The following is a 13,764-nucleotide window of genomic DNA, read 5'->3' on the forward strand; positions in this document are numbered from 1 at the left end:
AAAAAAATGCACCTTTATTTCCAATAAAACAAATTGGCACCATACATTGTACTAGGGAAATTTTAAAAACATCGCAATAACTGGGGCAGATTGGCAAATAAAGTGGGCTTTATTCACAGGACGATTTTAAAACCAGAATAGCCAAAAACTAATAATTCTCCCCATTTTTTTATCATTTCAATTAAAATGCATTTAGAATTCTTACCATAATGTACCACCCCAAAAATGTTATGTCTGTTTCCCTATGGCTCAAGTGGGCGATGTTACAGTTTAGCTGTGTGCTGACCAGAAAGCTGTTATGGGTAATGGCCATTTTCAAAATGGAGGACGGAAAATTCCCTTTATCACAGTGAACAAACAGGACGCGGGACAGGAGAAAGACACTGAGGAGTAGACTACATGGAAGGCAAGTATGACTTGTGTATGCTTATTTTGACTTTTCATTTTCAGTTCAGGTTTTCTTTAAGAGACTGCTGTTACAGTGAAGCGGTGGAAGACGCTTACAGATTAATCCTCGTGCAGTCCTGCTACAGGCACCTCTCTGCCGTCACTATGACGTCAGAGTGCTGTGTGCCAGTCAGGACTCAGGAGCCGCTTTCATTGGCTCAACTAATACAACATGGATTGTGAATACTGTCACTTGTGCTGCATTTATATGACTTATTCACAGTTTCAAAACTGTTTACATATTGCACTTACCTCACCGCCGTCCATTGAAAAATGATGAATGTGAGCGCTAAAAGTTTCTAAAACACAAGAGGGATAGAAAGGAAATTATGTACTGTATTTTGAAGCAGGAGAATTCAGGTGCTGGTAAAGTGAGGGCTGGTGCACACCAAGAGTGCTTGTCAAATCGCCAGCGCTTTGGAAACCGCAGGGCTACTGTAACCTTGCGTGTTAAAAAAATAAATAGCTAAGCACTAACGATTGCAATTGCTATTTTGGTGGCACTAGCATTTCAGATCGTCTGTTACCAGGCAGCAGTAAGGAAGGTTACCAATATTTTCTTCTCCCAAGCCTAGCCCTCCTACTGATGCCCAACACCTAAACATCCCCCGCTGATGCTTAAAGGGATACTGTAGGGGGTCGGGGGATAATGAGCTGAACTTACCCGGGGCTTCTAATGGTCCCCCGCAGACATCCTGCGCCCGCGCAGCCACTCACCGATGCTCTGGCCCTGCCTCCGGTTCACTTCTGGAATTTCTGACTTTTAAGTCAGAAAACCACTGTGCCTGCGTTGCCGTGTCCTCGATCCCGCTGATGTCATCAAGAGCGCACAGCGCAGGCCCAGTATGGTCTGTGTCTGCGCAGTACACTCCTGGTGACATCAGCGTGAGCGAGGACACGGCAACGCAGGCGCAGTGGTTTTCTGACTTTAAAGTCAGAAATTCCAGAAGTGAACCGGAGGCGGGGCCGGAGCATTGGGGAGTGGCTGCGCCAACACAGGATGTCTGCGGGGGACCATTAGAAGCCCCGGGTAAGTTCAGCTCATTTTCCCCCGACCCCCCTACAGTATCCCTTTAAAGGACAACTGCAGTGAGAGGCATATGTAGGCTGCCATATTTATTTCCTTTTAAACAGACCAGTTGCCTGGCAGCCCTGCTGATCCATTTGGCTGCAGTAGTGTCTGAATCACACCAGAAACAAGCATGCAGCTAATCTTGTCAGATTTGACAATAGTGTCAGAAAAACCTGTCTGCTGCATGCTCTGTTCAGGGTCTATTGCTAATATTAGAAGTGGAGAATTACCAGGATAGCCAGGCAACTGGTATTGTTTAAGAGGAAATATGGCAGCCTCCCATGTACTGCTCATTACAGTTGTCCTTACCCAACCAACCCCCCTCCAATGCATCAGGCATGTTAATAGTCAAGATTAGCAGCTATGATATAGGGGATTTGGCTGCTGGGGTTGCCTGCTCTACATAGGGTTACAACAAACCCTATGGCAGTGGTCATTCTGATATTGTATCAGAATGACCACTGCCCATCAGTAGAATACCAGTAATTTTATAGATTTTGTACTTGCAGCCAATATCATCTACAGTACCCAGAGATCCACAGCACCAATATTTAGGTATATAACCAAATGATAGGGCTGATGCACACCAGAGCGGTTCTGAAGTTTTTTTTAAATGCTTGCAGGGGAAAACCGCTTGGCTAATGAAAGTGAAGTGAATGGGATGGTGCACACCAGAACGGCTCATTTTTCCACAAACAAACCCAGGGGCTGCAGCATTTTTCAGCTTTGCGGCGTTTCTGCCTCAATGTTAACCACTTGAGGACCTAGGGCTTTCTACCCCTTAAGGACCGGCCACTTTTTTTCCATTCAGACCACTGCAGCTTTCACGGTTTATTGCTCGCTCATACAACCTACCACCTAAATGAATTTTGGCTCGTTTTTCTTGTCACTAATAAAGCTTTCTTTTGGTGCTATTTGATTGCTCCTGCGATTTTTACTTATTATATTCATCAAAAAAGACATGAATTTTGGCAAAAAAATGATTTTTTTTAACTTTCTGTGCTGACATTTTTCAAATAAAGTAAAATTTCTGTATACATGCAGCGCGAAAAAATGTGGACAAACATGTTTTGGATAAAAAAAAAACCCATTCAGTGTATATTTATTGGTTTGGGTAAAAGTTATAGCGTTTACAAACTATGGTGCAAAAAGTGAATTTTCCCATTTTCAAGCATCTCTGACTTTTCTGACCACCTGTCATGTTTCATGAGGGGCTAGAATTCCAGGATAGTATAAATACCCCCCAAATAACCCCATTTTGGAAAGAAGACATCCCAAAGTATTCACTGAGAGGCATAATGAGTTCATAGAAGATATTTTTTGTCACAAGTAAGCGGAAAATGACACTGACCAAAAAAAACAAAAAAAAAAAAAAAGAAAAAAAAAAAACAAAGTTTCCATTTCTTCTAACTTGCGACAAAAAAAAAAAAAAATGAAATCTGCCATGGACTAACCATGCCCCTCTCTGAATACCTTGAAGGGTCTACTTTCCAAAATAGGTCATTTGTGGGGTGTGTTTACTGTCCTGACATTTTGGGGGTGCTAAATTGTAAGCACCCCTGTAAAGCCTAAAGGTGCTCATTGAACTTTGGACCCCTTAGCGCAGTTAGGCTGCAAAAAAGTGCCACACATGTGGTATTGCCATACTCAGGAGAAGTAGTATAATGTGTTTTGGGGTGTATTTTTACACATACCCATGCTGGGTGGGAGAAATATCTCTGTAAATGACAATTTTTAATTTTTTTATTTATTTTTATACACACACACACACACACACATTTACAGAGGTATTTCTCCCACCCAGCATGGGTATGTGTAAAAATACACCCCAAAACACATTATACTACTTCTGAGTATGGCAATACCACATGTGTGGCACTTTTTTGCAGCCTAACTGCACTAAAGGGCCCAAAGTCCAATGAGTACCTTTAGGATTTCACAGGTCATTGAGAAATTTCGTTTCAAGACTACTCCTCACAGTTTAGGGCCCCTAAAATGCCAGGGCAGTATAGGAACCCCACTAATGACCCCATTTTAGAAAGAAGACACCCCAAGGTATTCCGTTAGTAGTATAGCGAGTTCATAGAAGATTTTATTTTTTTTGTCACAAGTTAGCGGAAATTGATTTTAATTGTTTTTTTTCACAAAGTGTCATTTTCCGCTAACTTGTGACAAAAAATAAAATCTTCTATGAACTCACAATACTCCGTACGGAATACCTTTGGGTGTCTTCTTTCTAGAATGGGGTCATTTGTGGGGTTCCTATACTGCCCTGGCATTTTAGGGGCCCTAAACCGTGAGGAGTAGTCTTGAAACCAAATGTCGCAAAATGACCTGTGAAATCCTAAAGGTACTCATTGGACTTTGGGCCCCTTAGCGTACTTAAGGTGTAAAAAAGTGCCACACATGTGGTACCGCCGTACTCAGGAGAAGTAGTATAATGCGTTTTGGGGTGTATTTTTACACATACCCATGCTAAGTGGGAGAAATATCTCTGTAAATGACAATGGTTTGATTTTTTTACACACAATTGTCCATTTACATAGAAATTTCTCCCACCTAGCATCTGTATGTGTAAAAATACACCCCAAAACACATTATACTACTTTTCCTGAGTACGGCGGTACCACATGTGACACTTTTTTGCAGCCTAGGTGCGCTAAGGGGCCCAACGTCCTATTCACAGGTCATTTTGAGGCATTTGTTTTCTAGACTACTCCTCGCGGTTTAGGGCCCCTAAAATGCCAGGGCAGTATAGGAACCCCACAAGTGAACCCATTTTAGAAAGAAGACACCCCAAGGTATTCCGTTAGGTGTATGGCGAGTTCATAGAAGATTTTATTTTTTGTCACAAGTTAGTGAAAAATGACACTTTGTGAAAAAAAAAACCAATAAAAATCAATTTCCGCTAACTTTTGACAAAAAATAAAATCTTCTATGAACTCGTCATACACCTAACAGAATACCTTGGGGTGTCTTTCTAAAATGGGGTCAGTTTGTGGGGTTCCTATACCGCCCTGGCATTTTACGGGCCCAAAACCGTGAGTAGTCTGGAAACCAAATGTCTCAAAATGACTGTTCAGGGGTATAAGCATCTGCAAATTTTTATGACAGGTGGTCTATGAGGGGGCGAATTTTGTGGAACCGGTCATAAGCAGGGTGGCCTTTTAGATGACAGGTTGTATTGGGCCTGATCTGATGGATAGGAGTGCTAGGGGGGGGGGGGGTGACAGGAGGTGATTGATGGGTGTCTCAGGGGGTGGTTAGATGGGAAAATAGATGCAATCAATGCACTGGGGAGGTGATCGGAAGGGGGTCTGAGGGGGATCTGAGGGTTTGGCCGAGTGATCAGGAGCCCACACGGGGCAAATTAGGGCCTGATCTGATGGGTAGGTGTGCTAGGGGGTGACAGGAGGTGATTGATGCGTGTCTCAAGGTGTGATTAGAGGGGGGAATAGATGCAAGCAATGCACTGGCGAGGTGATCAGGGCTGGGGTCTGAGGGCATTCTGAGGGTGTGGGCGGGTGATTGAGTGCCCTAGGGGCAGATAGGGGTCTAATCTGATAGGTAGCAGTGAAAGGGGGTGATTGATGGGTAATTAGTGGGTGTTTAGGGTAGAGAACAGATGTAAACACTGCACTTGGGAGGTGATCGGACGTCGGATCTGCGGGCGATCTATTGGTGTGGGTGGGTGATCAGATTGCCCGCAAGGGGCAGGTTAGGGGCTGATTGATGGGTGGCAGTGACGGGGTGATTGATAGGTGATTGACAGGTAATCAGTGGGTTATTACAGGGGAGAACAGATGTAAATATTGCACTGGCGAATTGATAAGGGGGGGTCTGAGGGCAATCTGAGCGTGTAGGCGGGTGATTGGGTGCCCGCAAGGGGCAGATTAGGGTCTGATGTGATGGGTAACAGTGACAGGTGGTGATAGGGGGTGATTGATGGGTGATTGATGGGTAATTAGTGGGTGTTTAGAGGCGAGAAGAGATGGAAACACTGCGCTTGGGTGGTGATCTGATGTCGGATCTGCGGGCGATCTATTGGTGTGGGTGGGTGATCAGTTTGCCCGCAAGGGGCAGGTTAGGGGCTGATTGATGGGTGGCAGTGACAGGGGGTGATTGGCAGGTGATCAGTGGGTTATTACAGGGAAGGACAGATGTAATTAATGCACTGGTGAATTGATAAGGGGGGGGGTCAGAGGGCAATCTGAGCGTGTGGGCGGGTCATTGGGTGCCCGCAAGGGGCAGATTAGGGTCTGATCTGATAGGTAAAAGTGACAGGTGGTGATAGGGGGGTGATTGATGGGTAATTAGTGGGTGTTTAGAGGAGAGAATAGATGTAAACAATGGATTTGGGAGGTGATCTGATGTCAGATCTGCGGGCAATCTATTGGTGTGGGGGGGGGGGGGGGGTGATCAGATTGCCTGCAAGGGGCAGGTTAGGGGCTGATTGATGGGTGGCAGTGACAGGGGGTGATTGACAGGTGATCAGGGGGGATAGATGCATACAGTACATGGGGGGGGTCTGAGGGGGGGTCTGGGGAGAATCTGAGGGGTGGGGGGTGATCAGGAGGAAGCAGGGGGCAGGGGGGGGGGGATAAAAAAAAATTGCGTTGACAGATAGTGACAGGGAGTAATTGATGGGTGATTAGGGGGGTGATTGGGTGCAAACAGGGGTCTGGGGGGTGGGCAGGGGGGGTCTGATGGGTGCTGTGGGCGATCTGGGGCAGGGGGGGGGGAAATCAGTGTGCTTGGTGCAGACTAGGGTGGCTGCAGCCTGCCCTGGTGGTCCCTCGGACACTGGGACCACCAGGGTAGGAGGCAGCTTGTATAATACACTTTGTAAACATTACAAAGTGTATTATACACTTTGTATGCGGCGATCGTCGGGTTAACATCCCGCCGGCGCTTCCGTATGGCCGGCGGGATGTTGCGGCGGGTGAGCGGCGCCAGGTGGAGGCGGAGGATCGCGTCACGGATGATGCAATCGCTCCGCCCATGCCCCTACAAGGACCGCCGCCATTTGTCTATACGGCGGTCCTTGCGGCGTCCACTTCCCGGCCACCTCTGTGCGTTAGGCGGTCGGGAAGTGGTTAAAGTATAGGAAAGTGGAAACCGCTGTGAAAAACGCTATATCAGAGCAGTTTTTGTTACAAAAGCTGTTCAATAACAATATTTGTAATCTGATACACAAAAATGTTAAATAAATACGCTAGACATGAAAACATGCCTATAACCGCTCTGAAATCTGCTTCAAAAACCTCTAGTGTTTTGCAGATCTGCTAGAGGTTTTTGGTGTGCACTGGGCCATACACAGTAGAATAGTGAAATCAGGCTGCATTCATAAGTGGAAGAATGACAGCATGATCATGTAGGAAGAGTGGAAAAAAAAAAAAATTAAAAAAAGTGGGATTTCTGATGTTTTACAAAAACAATCACCACTTGTCCACTTTTCACCTGAACACGCATTACAAAGGCCATCATTCATAAAGCATTCCCGCATGCGGAAATGCTTAAAACTGCTGACTTTACCGACCACATTGAAAAATGTTCATTCATAAAGGCTCTTTCCGCATGCGGAGCTGACATTCCGTGTAGAGTGATAACTTACCGCCTTGTGCGGTGTTGATACGCAGTTATCCAGAAAAAAGTAGCAAAATGTCCATTAATAGACATTACCGCATAGCGGTATGCGGACGGGGATTACCGATCCCCGGGAAGCTCGCGGAGTACTTGTAAGTGAATGGGACGGACCTCCCAAGCAGCAGAAGAGATCAGCGCACGGAGGGAATCGGGCAGCTTTTCGGTTTCCGCATGCCTACCGCCCGCCTACTGACACCATTCTCCAGAAAACCTCCGCACTGCTATAGCACCAGGCACAATGTTTATGAATGACCACCCAGAAGGCTAAACTACCGACGGCGGTATTCTCCCGCACGGGTTCTCCTTACCACCAGCAAGTTTATGAATGATAGCCAATGTTTGTACTTCCACAGGATAAAATTTAAACAAAAAAAAAAAAAATTTTTTTTTTACACACACCACAAAATAAACCTGTAAATTGTACTCCAAGGATTTAGGCCAGTTTCACACATTGGCACCTACTCAATCAATCGATCCCAAGTTCCCTAAGGAGAATATTTTTATCTTTATAGTAAACAAGAGACTGAAAACAAAAAGATTTCATACATACCTGGGGCTTCCTCCAGTCCCATACGCGCTGATCGCTCCCACGCCCTCCGCTACGAGAACCAGGACCCCGCACTGCCGTCAGTCGGAGCCAGCCTACTGTAGAAGTGTGCTGTTTGCATATCTCTCCAGCAGCCGCTGGAGAGATAGAGGTCACACTTCTTCATAGACTGGCTCTGATGAGGTCAGTGACGAGACCCAGTTCCCGAAGCTGCGGGCAGCAGAGGACGGTGGCATGGGAGTGATTGGAGCGTATGGGCCTAGAGGAAGCTTCATGTATGGTTTAATTTCAGTCTCTGGTTTCCTATAAAAATACCTTTTCAGCATTTTGCAATTGGGGGGGGAGTGAAAAGGCAATATCAAAATTTGATTTTTATTCTGGTGGTTTAAAAAGGCATTTTATGGACAAGATGCAAATATAAATACAAAATTATAACCTAGGTGAAAACCCAGAAGATAAAGATAAATGCATATGCCCCCCACCCCCCCTCCTCCCATGGGTGACCCTGCTGGACAAGAAGTCAGTCACTGAATTATTGTCACTCTGCAATTTACAATTCACAAACCACATTGCCATTGATCATTGCTGCATAGTCTGTGGTGCACTGCAGACTTTTGCAGCTGCCATGTACCAATTAACTACCTCCATTGCATAACATGGAGTGGGTAAGGTGCCACAGACTTCCTAGCAGCGCCTTGCAATAAGAGGGTAATGCAACATGAGCCAATATTCTTCTCCTCCCCCAGTTGTCCTTTAAAATTAGGCGAGTCTTAGGGCAGCAGCATTTTATAGTTGTAAAATATGGTAAGTGCTACACCCAAACCAGTATCCACTAGGGAAGTTCAATGAGATGCAAATTTCCCAAATTCATGCAGAATTATGTAAATTTAGATGCAACTGTAGGCATTTTTTAAAATGGACCAATCAAGTACCACGCAGGTGGATTGGTCCATTTTCAAGCTGCATATAAAATTTACATAATCTTGCATGAACTCTAAATTCAAATATTTGCATTTCCTTTATCCCTGATAGCCACACCAAACTGACTATTCGTTGTCTTGATTAGTAGTCATATAGTCGTCGCTAACTATGCAAAGGTGCTCACAATCTAAGCCCTACCAGAGGCCTATGTCTATATCATGAAGTGTATTTTATTGTAGTCTTGGGCCAATTTTAGGGGGAAGCAAATTAACTCATCTGTATGTTTTTATGATGTGGGAGGAAACCAGAGTGCCTGGAGGATGCAGACACTGTGAGAACATACAAACTCCTTGCAGATGTTGACCTGGCTGGGTTACGAACCAGGGACCCAGCGCTGCAGGGCAAGAGCGCAAACCACTACGCCATCATGCTGCCCATTTGCTTTTCAAGGAATAACCAAGTGACCAGATGGATCTTGGGCCACATACACACATCAGACCATAGTCTTTTGAAAATGAAAGATCACAGACCAATGTTACCCCCTTCCATGTAGTATGAGAGCCATACCTACACAGTCTATTCTATGGAGCTGAACTCCCCATCAGATAGAAATCTTTGCAAGATGCTGTGCACATGCAAAAGATCTGTTCCTGCAAAAGATCTGTTCCTGCAAAAGATCTGTTCCTGCAAAAGATCTGTTCCTGCAAAATGCATTCATAGTCTATGATATCTGCAGATCATCATACACACCTTGTTTAACTGACATTCATCTGCAGATCAGACAATCATCTGCAGATCTGAAAATACATCCTGGTGGATCTGATTGCAGATGAATGTCTGTTAAACAAGGTGTGTATGATGATCTGCAGATATCATAGACTATGAATGCATTTTGCAGGAACAGATCTTTTGCAGATACTGATCTTTTGAATGTCTACAGCATCTTTGTGTGCAGCATCTTGCAAAGATTTCTGTCTGATGGGGAGTTCAGCTCCATAGAATAGACTGTGTAGGTATGGCTCTCATACTACATGAAGGGTAGTAAAATTGGTCTGTGATCTTTCATTTTCAAAAGACTATGGTCTGATGTCTGTATGAGCCTTTGGCATGTATATCACACATAACTACTTTCACCAGCAGTAAGGCAATCCCTAATCAAATAATGTATGCAGCTTGCAAGCATTTTAGTTGCCTTAGGCTGCTTTCACAGTGGGACGTTACAGGCGCACGTTATGGCCCATACTACGGGCTACAATTGTCGCCGCAACACCCGGCGCGCGGGTGTTGCGACAGGTCACCCGTGAGTATGAGGTGTTGCACGGGCGCGCACCCCGAACCGTCGCTGATGTCGCCAGGCGATTGGCGCAGTCAATCGCCTGGAAACAGTTGCCGCCGCAACTGTCGCTAGTTCGTGTGGGTTTGCGGACTAGCGACAGCAACAAGCAGGGAATACATTGAGCTTCTGGCGGGGGAGGAGGAACAGCGACAGCTTCCGCCGCATCAGTTGCCAGGTCCCTCCGCCGTGTGTATGCGGAAGGACCTGGCGACGAGCTGTCGCCGGCCTGTCGTGCACACGCTCCGTGTGCTAGCGACAGGCCAGAAATGTTGCCCGTGAGTATGGGCCGTTAGAGCAGCCTGTAATGGCCCATACTCAGGGGCTACAAAACTATACTTGGGGGGGGGAGGGGGATTAGTAGCCAATTATTGATAGATGCTACAGAGAGATAGTCCAAGCAGTATGTGTGGGGTTAGGCATAGATAAGGAGGCCTAGTGTGAAAAAACAGGGTTACAGTCAGGGATAGTAGCATATTGGTATAGCCATCAATACTCTATTACCACATACCAAGATTTTATAAAATTACATGCACGGCAGTCGTGTAAATGTGCATATTAGGGATTCCATTAACAATAGTGCACAATATTAACCTGTACAACAGTAGCAATACAGAGTTTTGAATACTACCTTTTACAATAAAAATGAATGCAGTTTTATACAAGCTATAGCACTAGTCTAGTTTAGGGGACCCAGCAGGAAACCTCATAAGGAAATTCTGCTAATGTGATTGGGTGAATGGCATTCTCAAACTACAAGGGTTGCAGATGGGTTGTAGTAAATTAGAGCCAATCACAACACTTCATGCTGTAGAGGGTGCTGTGATTGGAGAACTATTCACTGGTTATGCATTTACCTGCTGGATACCCTAAACTAGACCAGCACTGCCAATGGTAATTATGTTAACATATGCACATTTGTAACCATTTATAGGGACACACACACACACACACACAAAAAGTAACATGGGATTATTAATACACAGTTCAAGCAAGATATATTAATATACATCACAAATCTTGACACTAACAGCTATATTGGATTCACAGATATAAGGATACCAGTTAGACCACCGGGGACAACTAGCTTTGCAAAAGGCAAGATAAATATAGATATATATTAGCACTTCTCCTGTTGGACTCAAAGGGCTCTATTCACAAAGGGCTGGTCAGTAAAATGATTGTCTTCAGTAAGATACTGCATTCAGCATTTTACACTGGTTTTCAAAACTCACTAAAGTTTTCCCTCCTGAGGCAGAAGTTTGGTAATTTACCAAACAAACCTCAATTTACTAATCCCTGCTTGGTAAGAGTCACTTACCAGCATGTAGCAGGTCAGCAGGCAGGCAAGCTGTGTGTAGGACTGGAGGTTTTCCCTACAGTGCAAGCCTGTTATCCCTTTAGATGTGCTGCAGCCACCAGAAGGAGCTCTTCTGTATGCTACAATACAAATAAGCACATTTAAAAAAAAAAAAAAAAAAAAAAAAAAAAAAAAAAAGTTATGCCTTTTGAAAAAATGTCCCTCCTCTGCTTTGCTACACCGAAAGTCCCACCCAATTATCCTTCACTTGAAATCAGTGTGAGAAGCAGGGCTGTGTGGCTCTCCCAATTGGCTGCCTGGCTCTTCTCAAAGACTGTGTCAAATATACCACAGAGACAGCATGGGGAGAGCAACTTGTCGGCTGCTGTGAGCTGAAGAAAATTACCAAACACTATTGACCGGAAACAGTAAATTCGGGTGCCTGAGGCTAGTGGACAAATCGGGCGCCGCCATTCACTCCTATAATAAATATCGTTTAATGGGCGCCCGATAGGAAAAAAGGGCGCCGGTGAAAAATAACGTTTTAAAAGCGGCGCCCGGAGATTTAATGTTTTATTACTGCTTCTCATGATTACACATTATTTAATGATTTATACATTTTTAAATATTATTTTTAAACGAAAAACAGTACAATTTTTTTTTCAAACATTATTTTTAAACGAAAAACAGTACATTTTTCTTTTTTTTTTTTTTACATTATTTTTAAACGAAAAAACCAACAGGGGGGTCTTAGGTTTAGGCACCAACAGGGGGGGTCTTAGGTTTAGGCACCAACAGGGGGGGTCTTAGGTTTAGGCACCAACAGGGGGGGTCTTAGGTTTAGGCACCAACAGGGGGGGTCTTAGGTTTAGGCACCAACAGGGGGGGTCTTAGGTTTAGGCACCAACAGGGGGGGTCTTAGGTTTAGGCACCAACAGGGGGGGTCTTAGGTTTAGGCACCAACAGGGGGGGTCTTAGGTTTAGGCACCAACAGGGGGGTCTTAGGTTTAGGCACCAACAGGGGGGGTCTTAGGTTTAGGCACCAACAGGGGGGGTCTTAGGTTTAGGCACCAACAGGGGGGTCTTAGGTTTAGGCACCAACAGGGGGGGTCTTAGGTTTAGGCACCAACAGGGGGGGTCTTAGGTTTAGGCACCAACAGGGGGGTCTTAGGTTTAGGCACCAACAGGGGGGTCTTAGGTTTAGGCACCAACAGGGGGGTCTTAGGTTTAGGCACCAACAGGGGGGTCTTAGGTTTAGGCACCAACAGGGGGGTCTTAGGTTTAGGCACCAACAGGGGGGTCTTAGGTTTAGGCATCAACAGGGGGGGTCTTAGGTTTAGGCATCAACAGGGGGGGTTAGGGGTAGGTACAGGGAGGGTTACTTAGTAATTTTTTTTTTTTTAACGTTATTAAACGTTTCAGTATTTAAACGAAAGATTAACGTTTTTACAATTGCCGATTTAATGCACATTATTTAATGATTTATAACTTTAAAAAACATTAATTTTAAACGAAATATAGTACAATACATTTTTGGGCAGCACGGTGGCGTAGTGGTTAGCTCTCTCGCCTTGCAGTGCTGGGTCCCTGGTTCGAATCCCAGCCAGGGCACTATCTGCAAAGAGTTTGTATGTTCTCTCCGTGTCTGCGTGGGTTTCCTCCGGGCACTCCGGTTTCCTCCCACATTCCAAAAATATACAGATAAGTTAATTGGCTCCACCTAAAATTGGCCCTAGACTACAGTACTTACACTACATAATGTAGACATATGGCAATGGTAGGGATTAGATTGTGCGCTCCTTTGAGGGACAGTTAGTGACAAGATATATATATACTGTACAGCGCTGCGTAATATGTCGGCGCTATATAAATACTAAATAATAATAATAATACATTTTTAAACGTTATCCATGCTTATCGTTAAAAACCCGGCGCCCTTTTTTCCCAGCGCCCCTTTTTAACGTACGCCTATTGACCGGTAATCTTAATGTGGAAATCTTTGTGAATTGCAGTTTGACATTATGTGAGGCAATAACCACACAAGTCAGTAATTTACCTCACTATTCAGTAATGTTTACTTTCCGTGCGGTGATGGGTTTAGTGAATTGGATGGTGGGAAGGGAATCAGTAAATTCAGCTGTTTTCAACATTACCGAGTTTGGTAATGCTTTGTGAATAGAGCCCAAAGTGCTCAAGAGCTACAGCTACTAAGGGCACACTCGAGGGGCCACCCTGCAGTGTTAAAAAAGCTGGCCCAAGGAGTTCTTACTGAATAGGTACTGACCCTAGCCAGAGTACTGAACCTTGTTTTCTACATCAAGGCAGAGCCCTTAAAGTGAACCTTAAGTCACAACAAAAAAATGAGTTTTACTCACCTGGGGCTTCCCTCAGCCCCCTGCATCTGATCGGTGCCCTCGACGTGTCTCTCCGATCCTCCCGTCTCAGCCGGCGGCTACTTCCGGTTTCGCCGTCAGGACCCGACAGGCTGGGAACGCAAG

At 45.0% G+C, this 13,764-nt stretch overlaps 1 protein-coding gene across 1 annotated transcript in view; it reads right to left on the minus strand.

Annotated features, from left to right (window-relative positions):
* LOC137504677 (cytosolic phospholipase A2 gamma-like) overlaps nt 1–7,737 on the minus strand; it is a 63,813-nt gene extending 56,076 nt beyond the window's left edge. Inside the window, exons 1-2 of the mRNA XM_068233259.1 lie at nt 7,716–7,737; nt 700–746 (exon numbers count right to left, since the gene is read on the minus strand). Coding sequence (XP_068089360.1) covers nt 700–746; nt 7,716–7,737 — 69 coding nt within the window. The remainder of the gene's footprint in view (nt 1–699; nt 747–7,715) is intronic.
* Nucleotides 7,738–13,764: the final 6,027 nt, after the last annotated feature.

This window comes from Hyperolius riggenbachi, chromosome 4 (genome assembly GCF_040937935.1).
Source record: "Hyperolius riggenbachi isolate aHypRig1 chromosome 4, aHypRig1.pri, whole genome shotgun sequence".
Lineage (NCBI taxonomy): Eukaryota > Metazoa > Chordata > Amphibia > Anura > Hyperoliidae > Hyperolius > Hyperolius riggenbachi.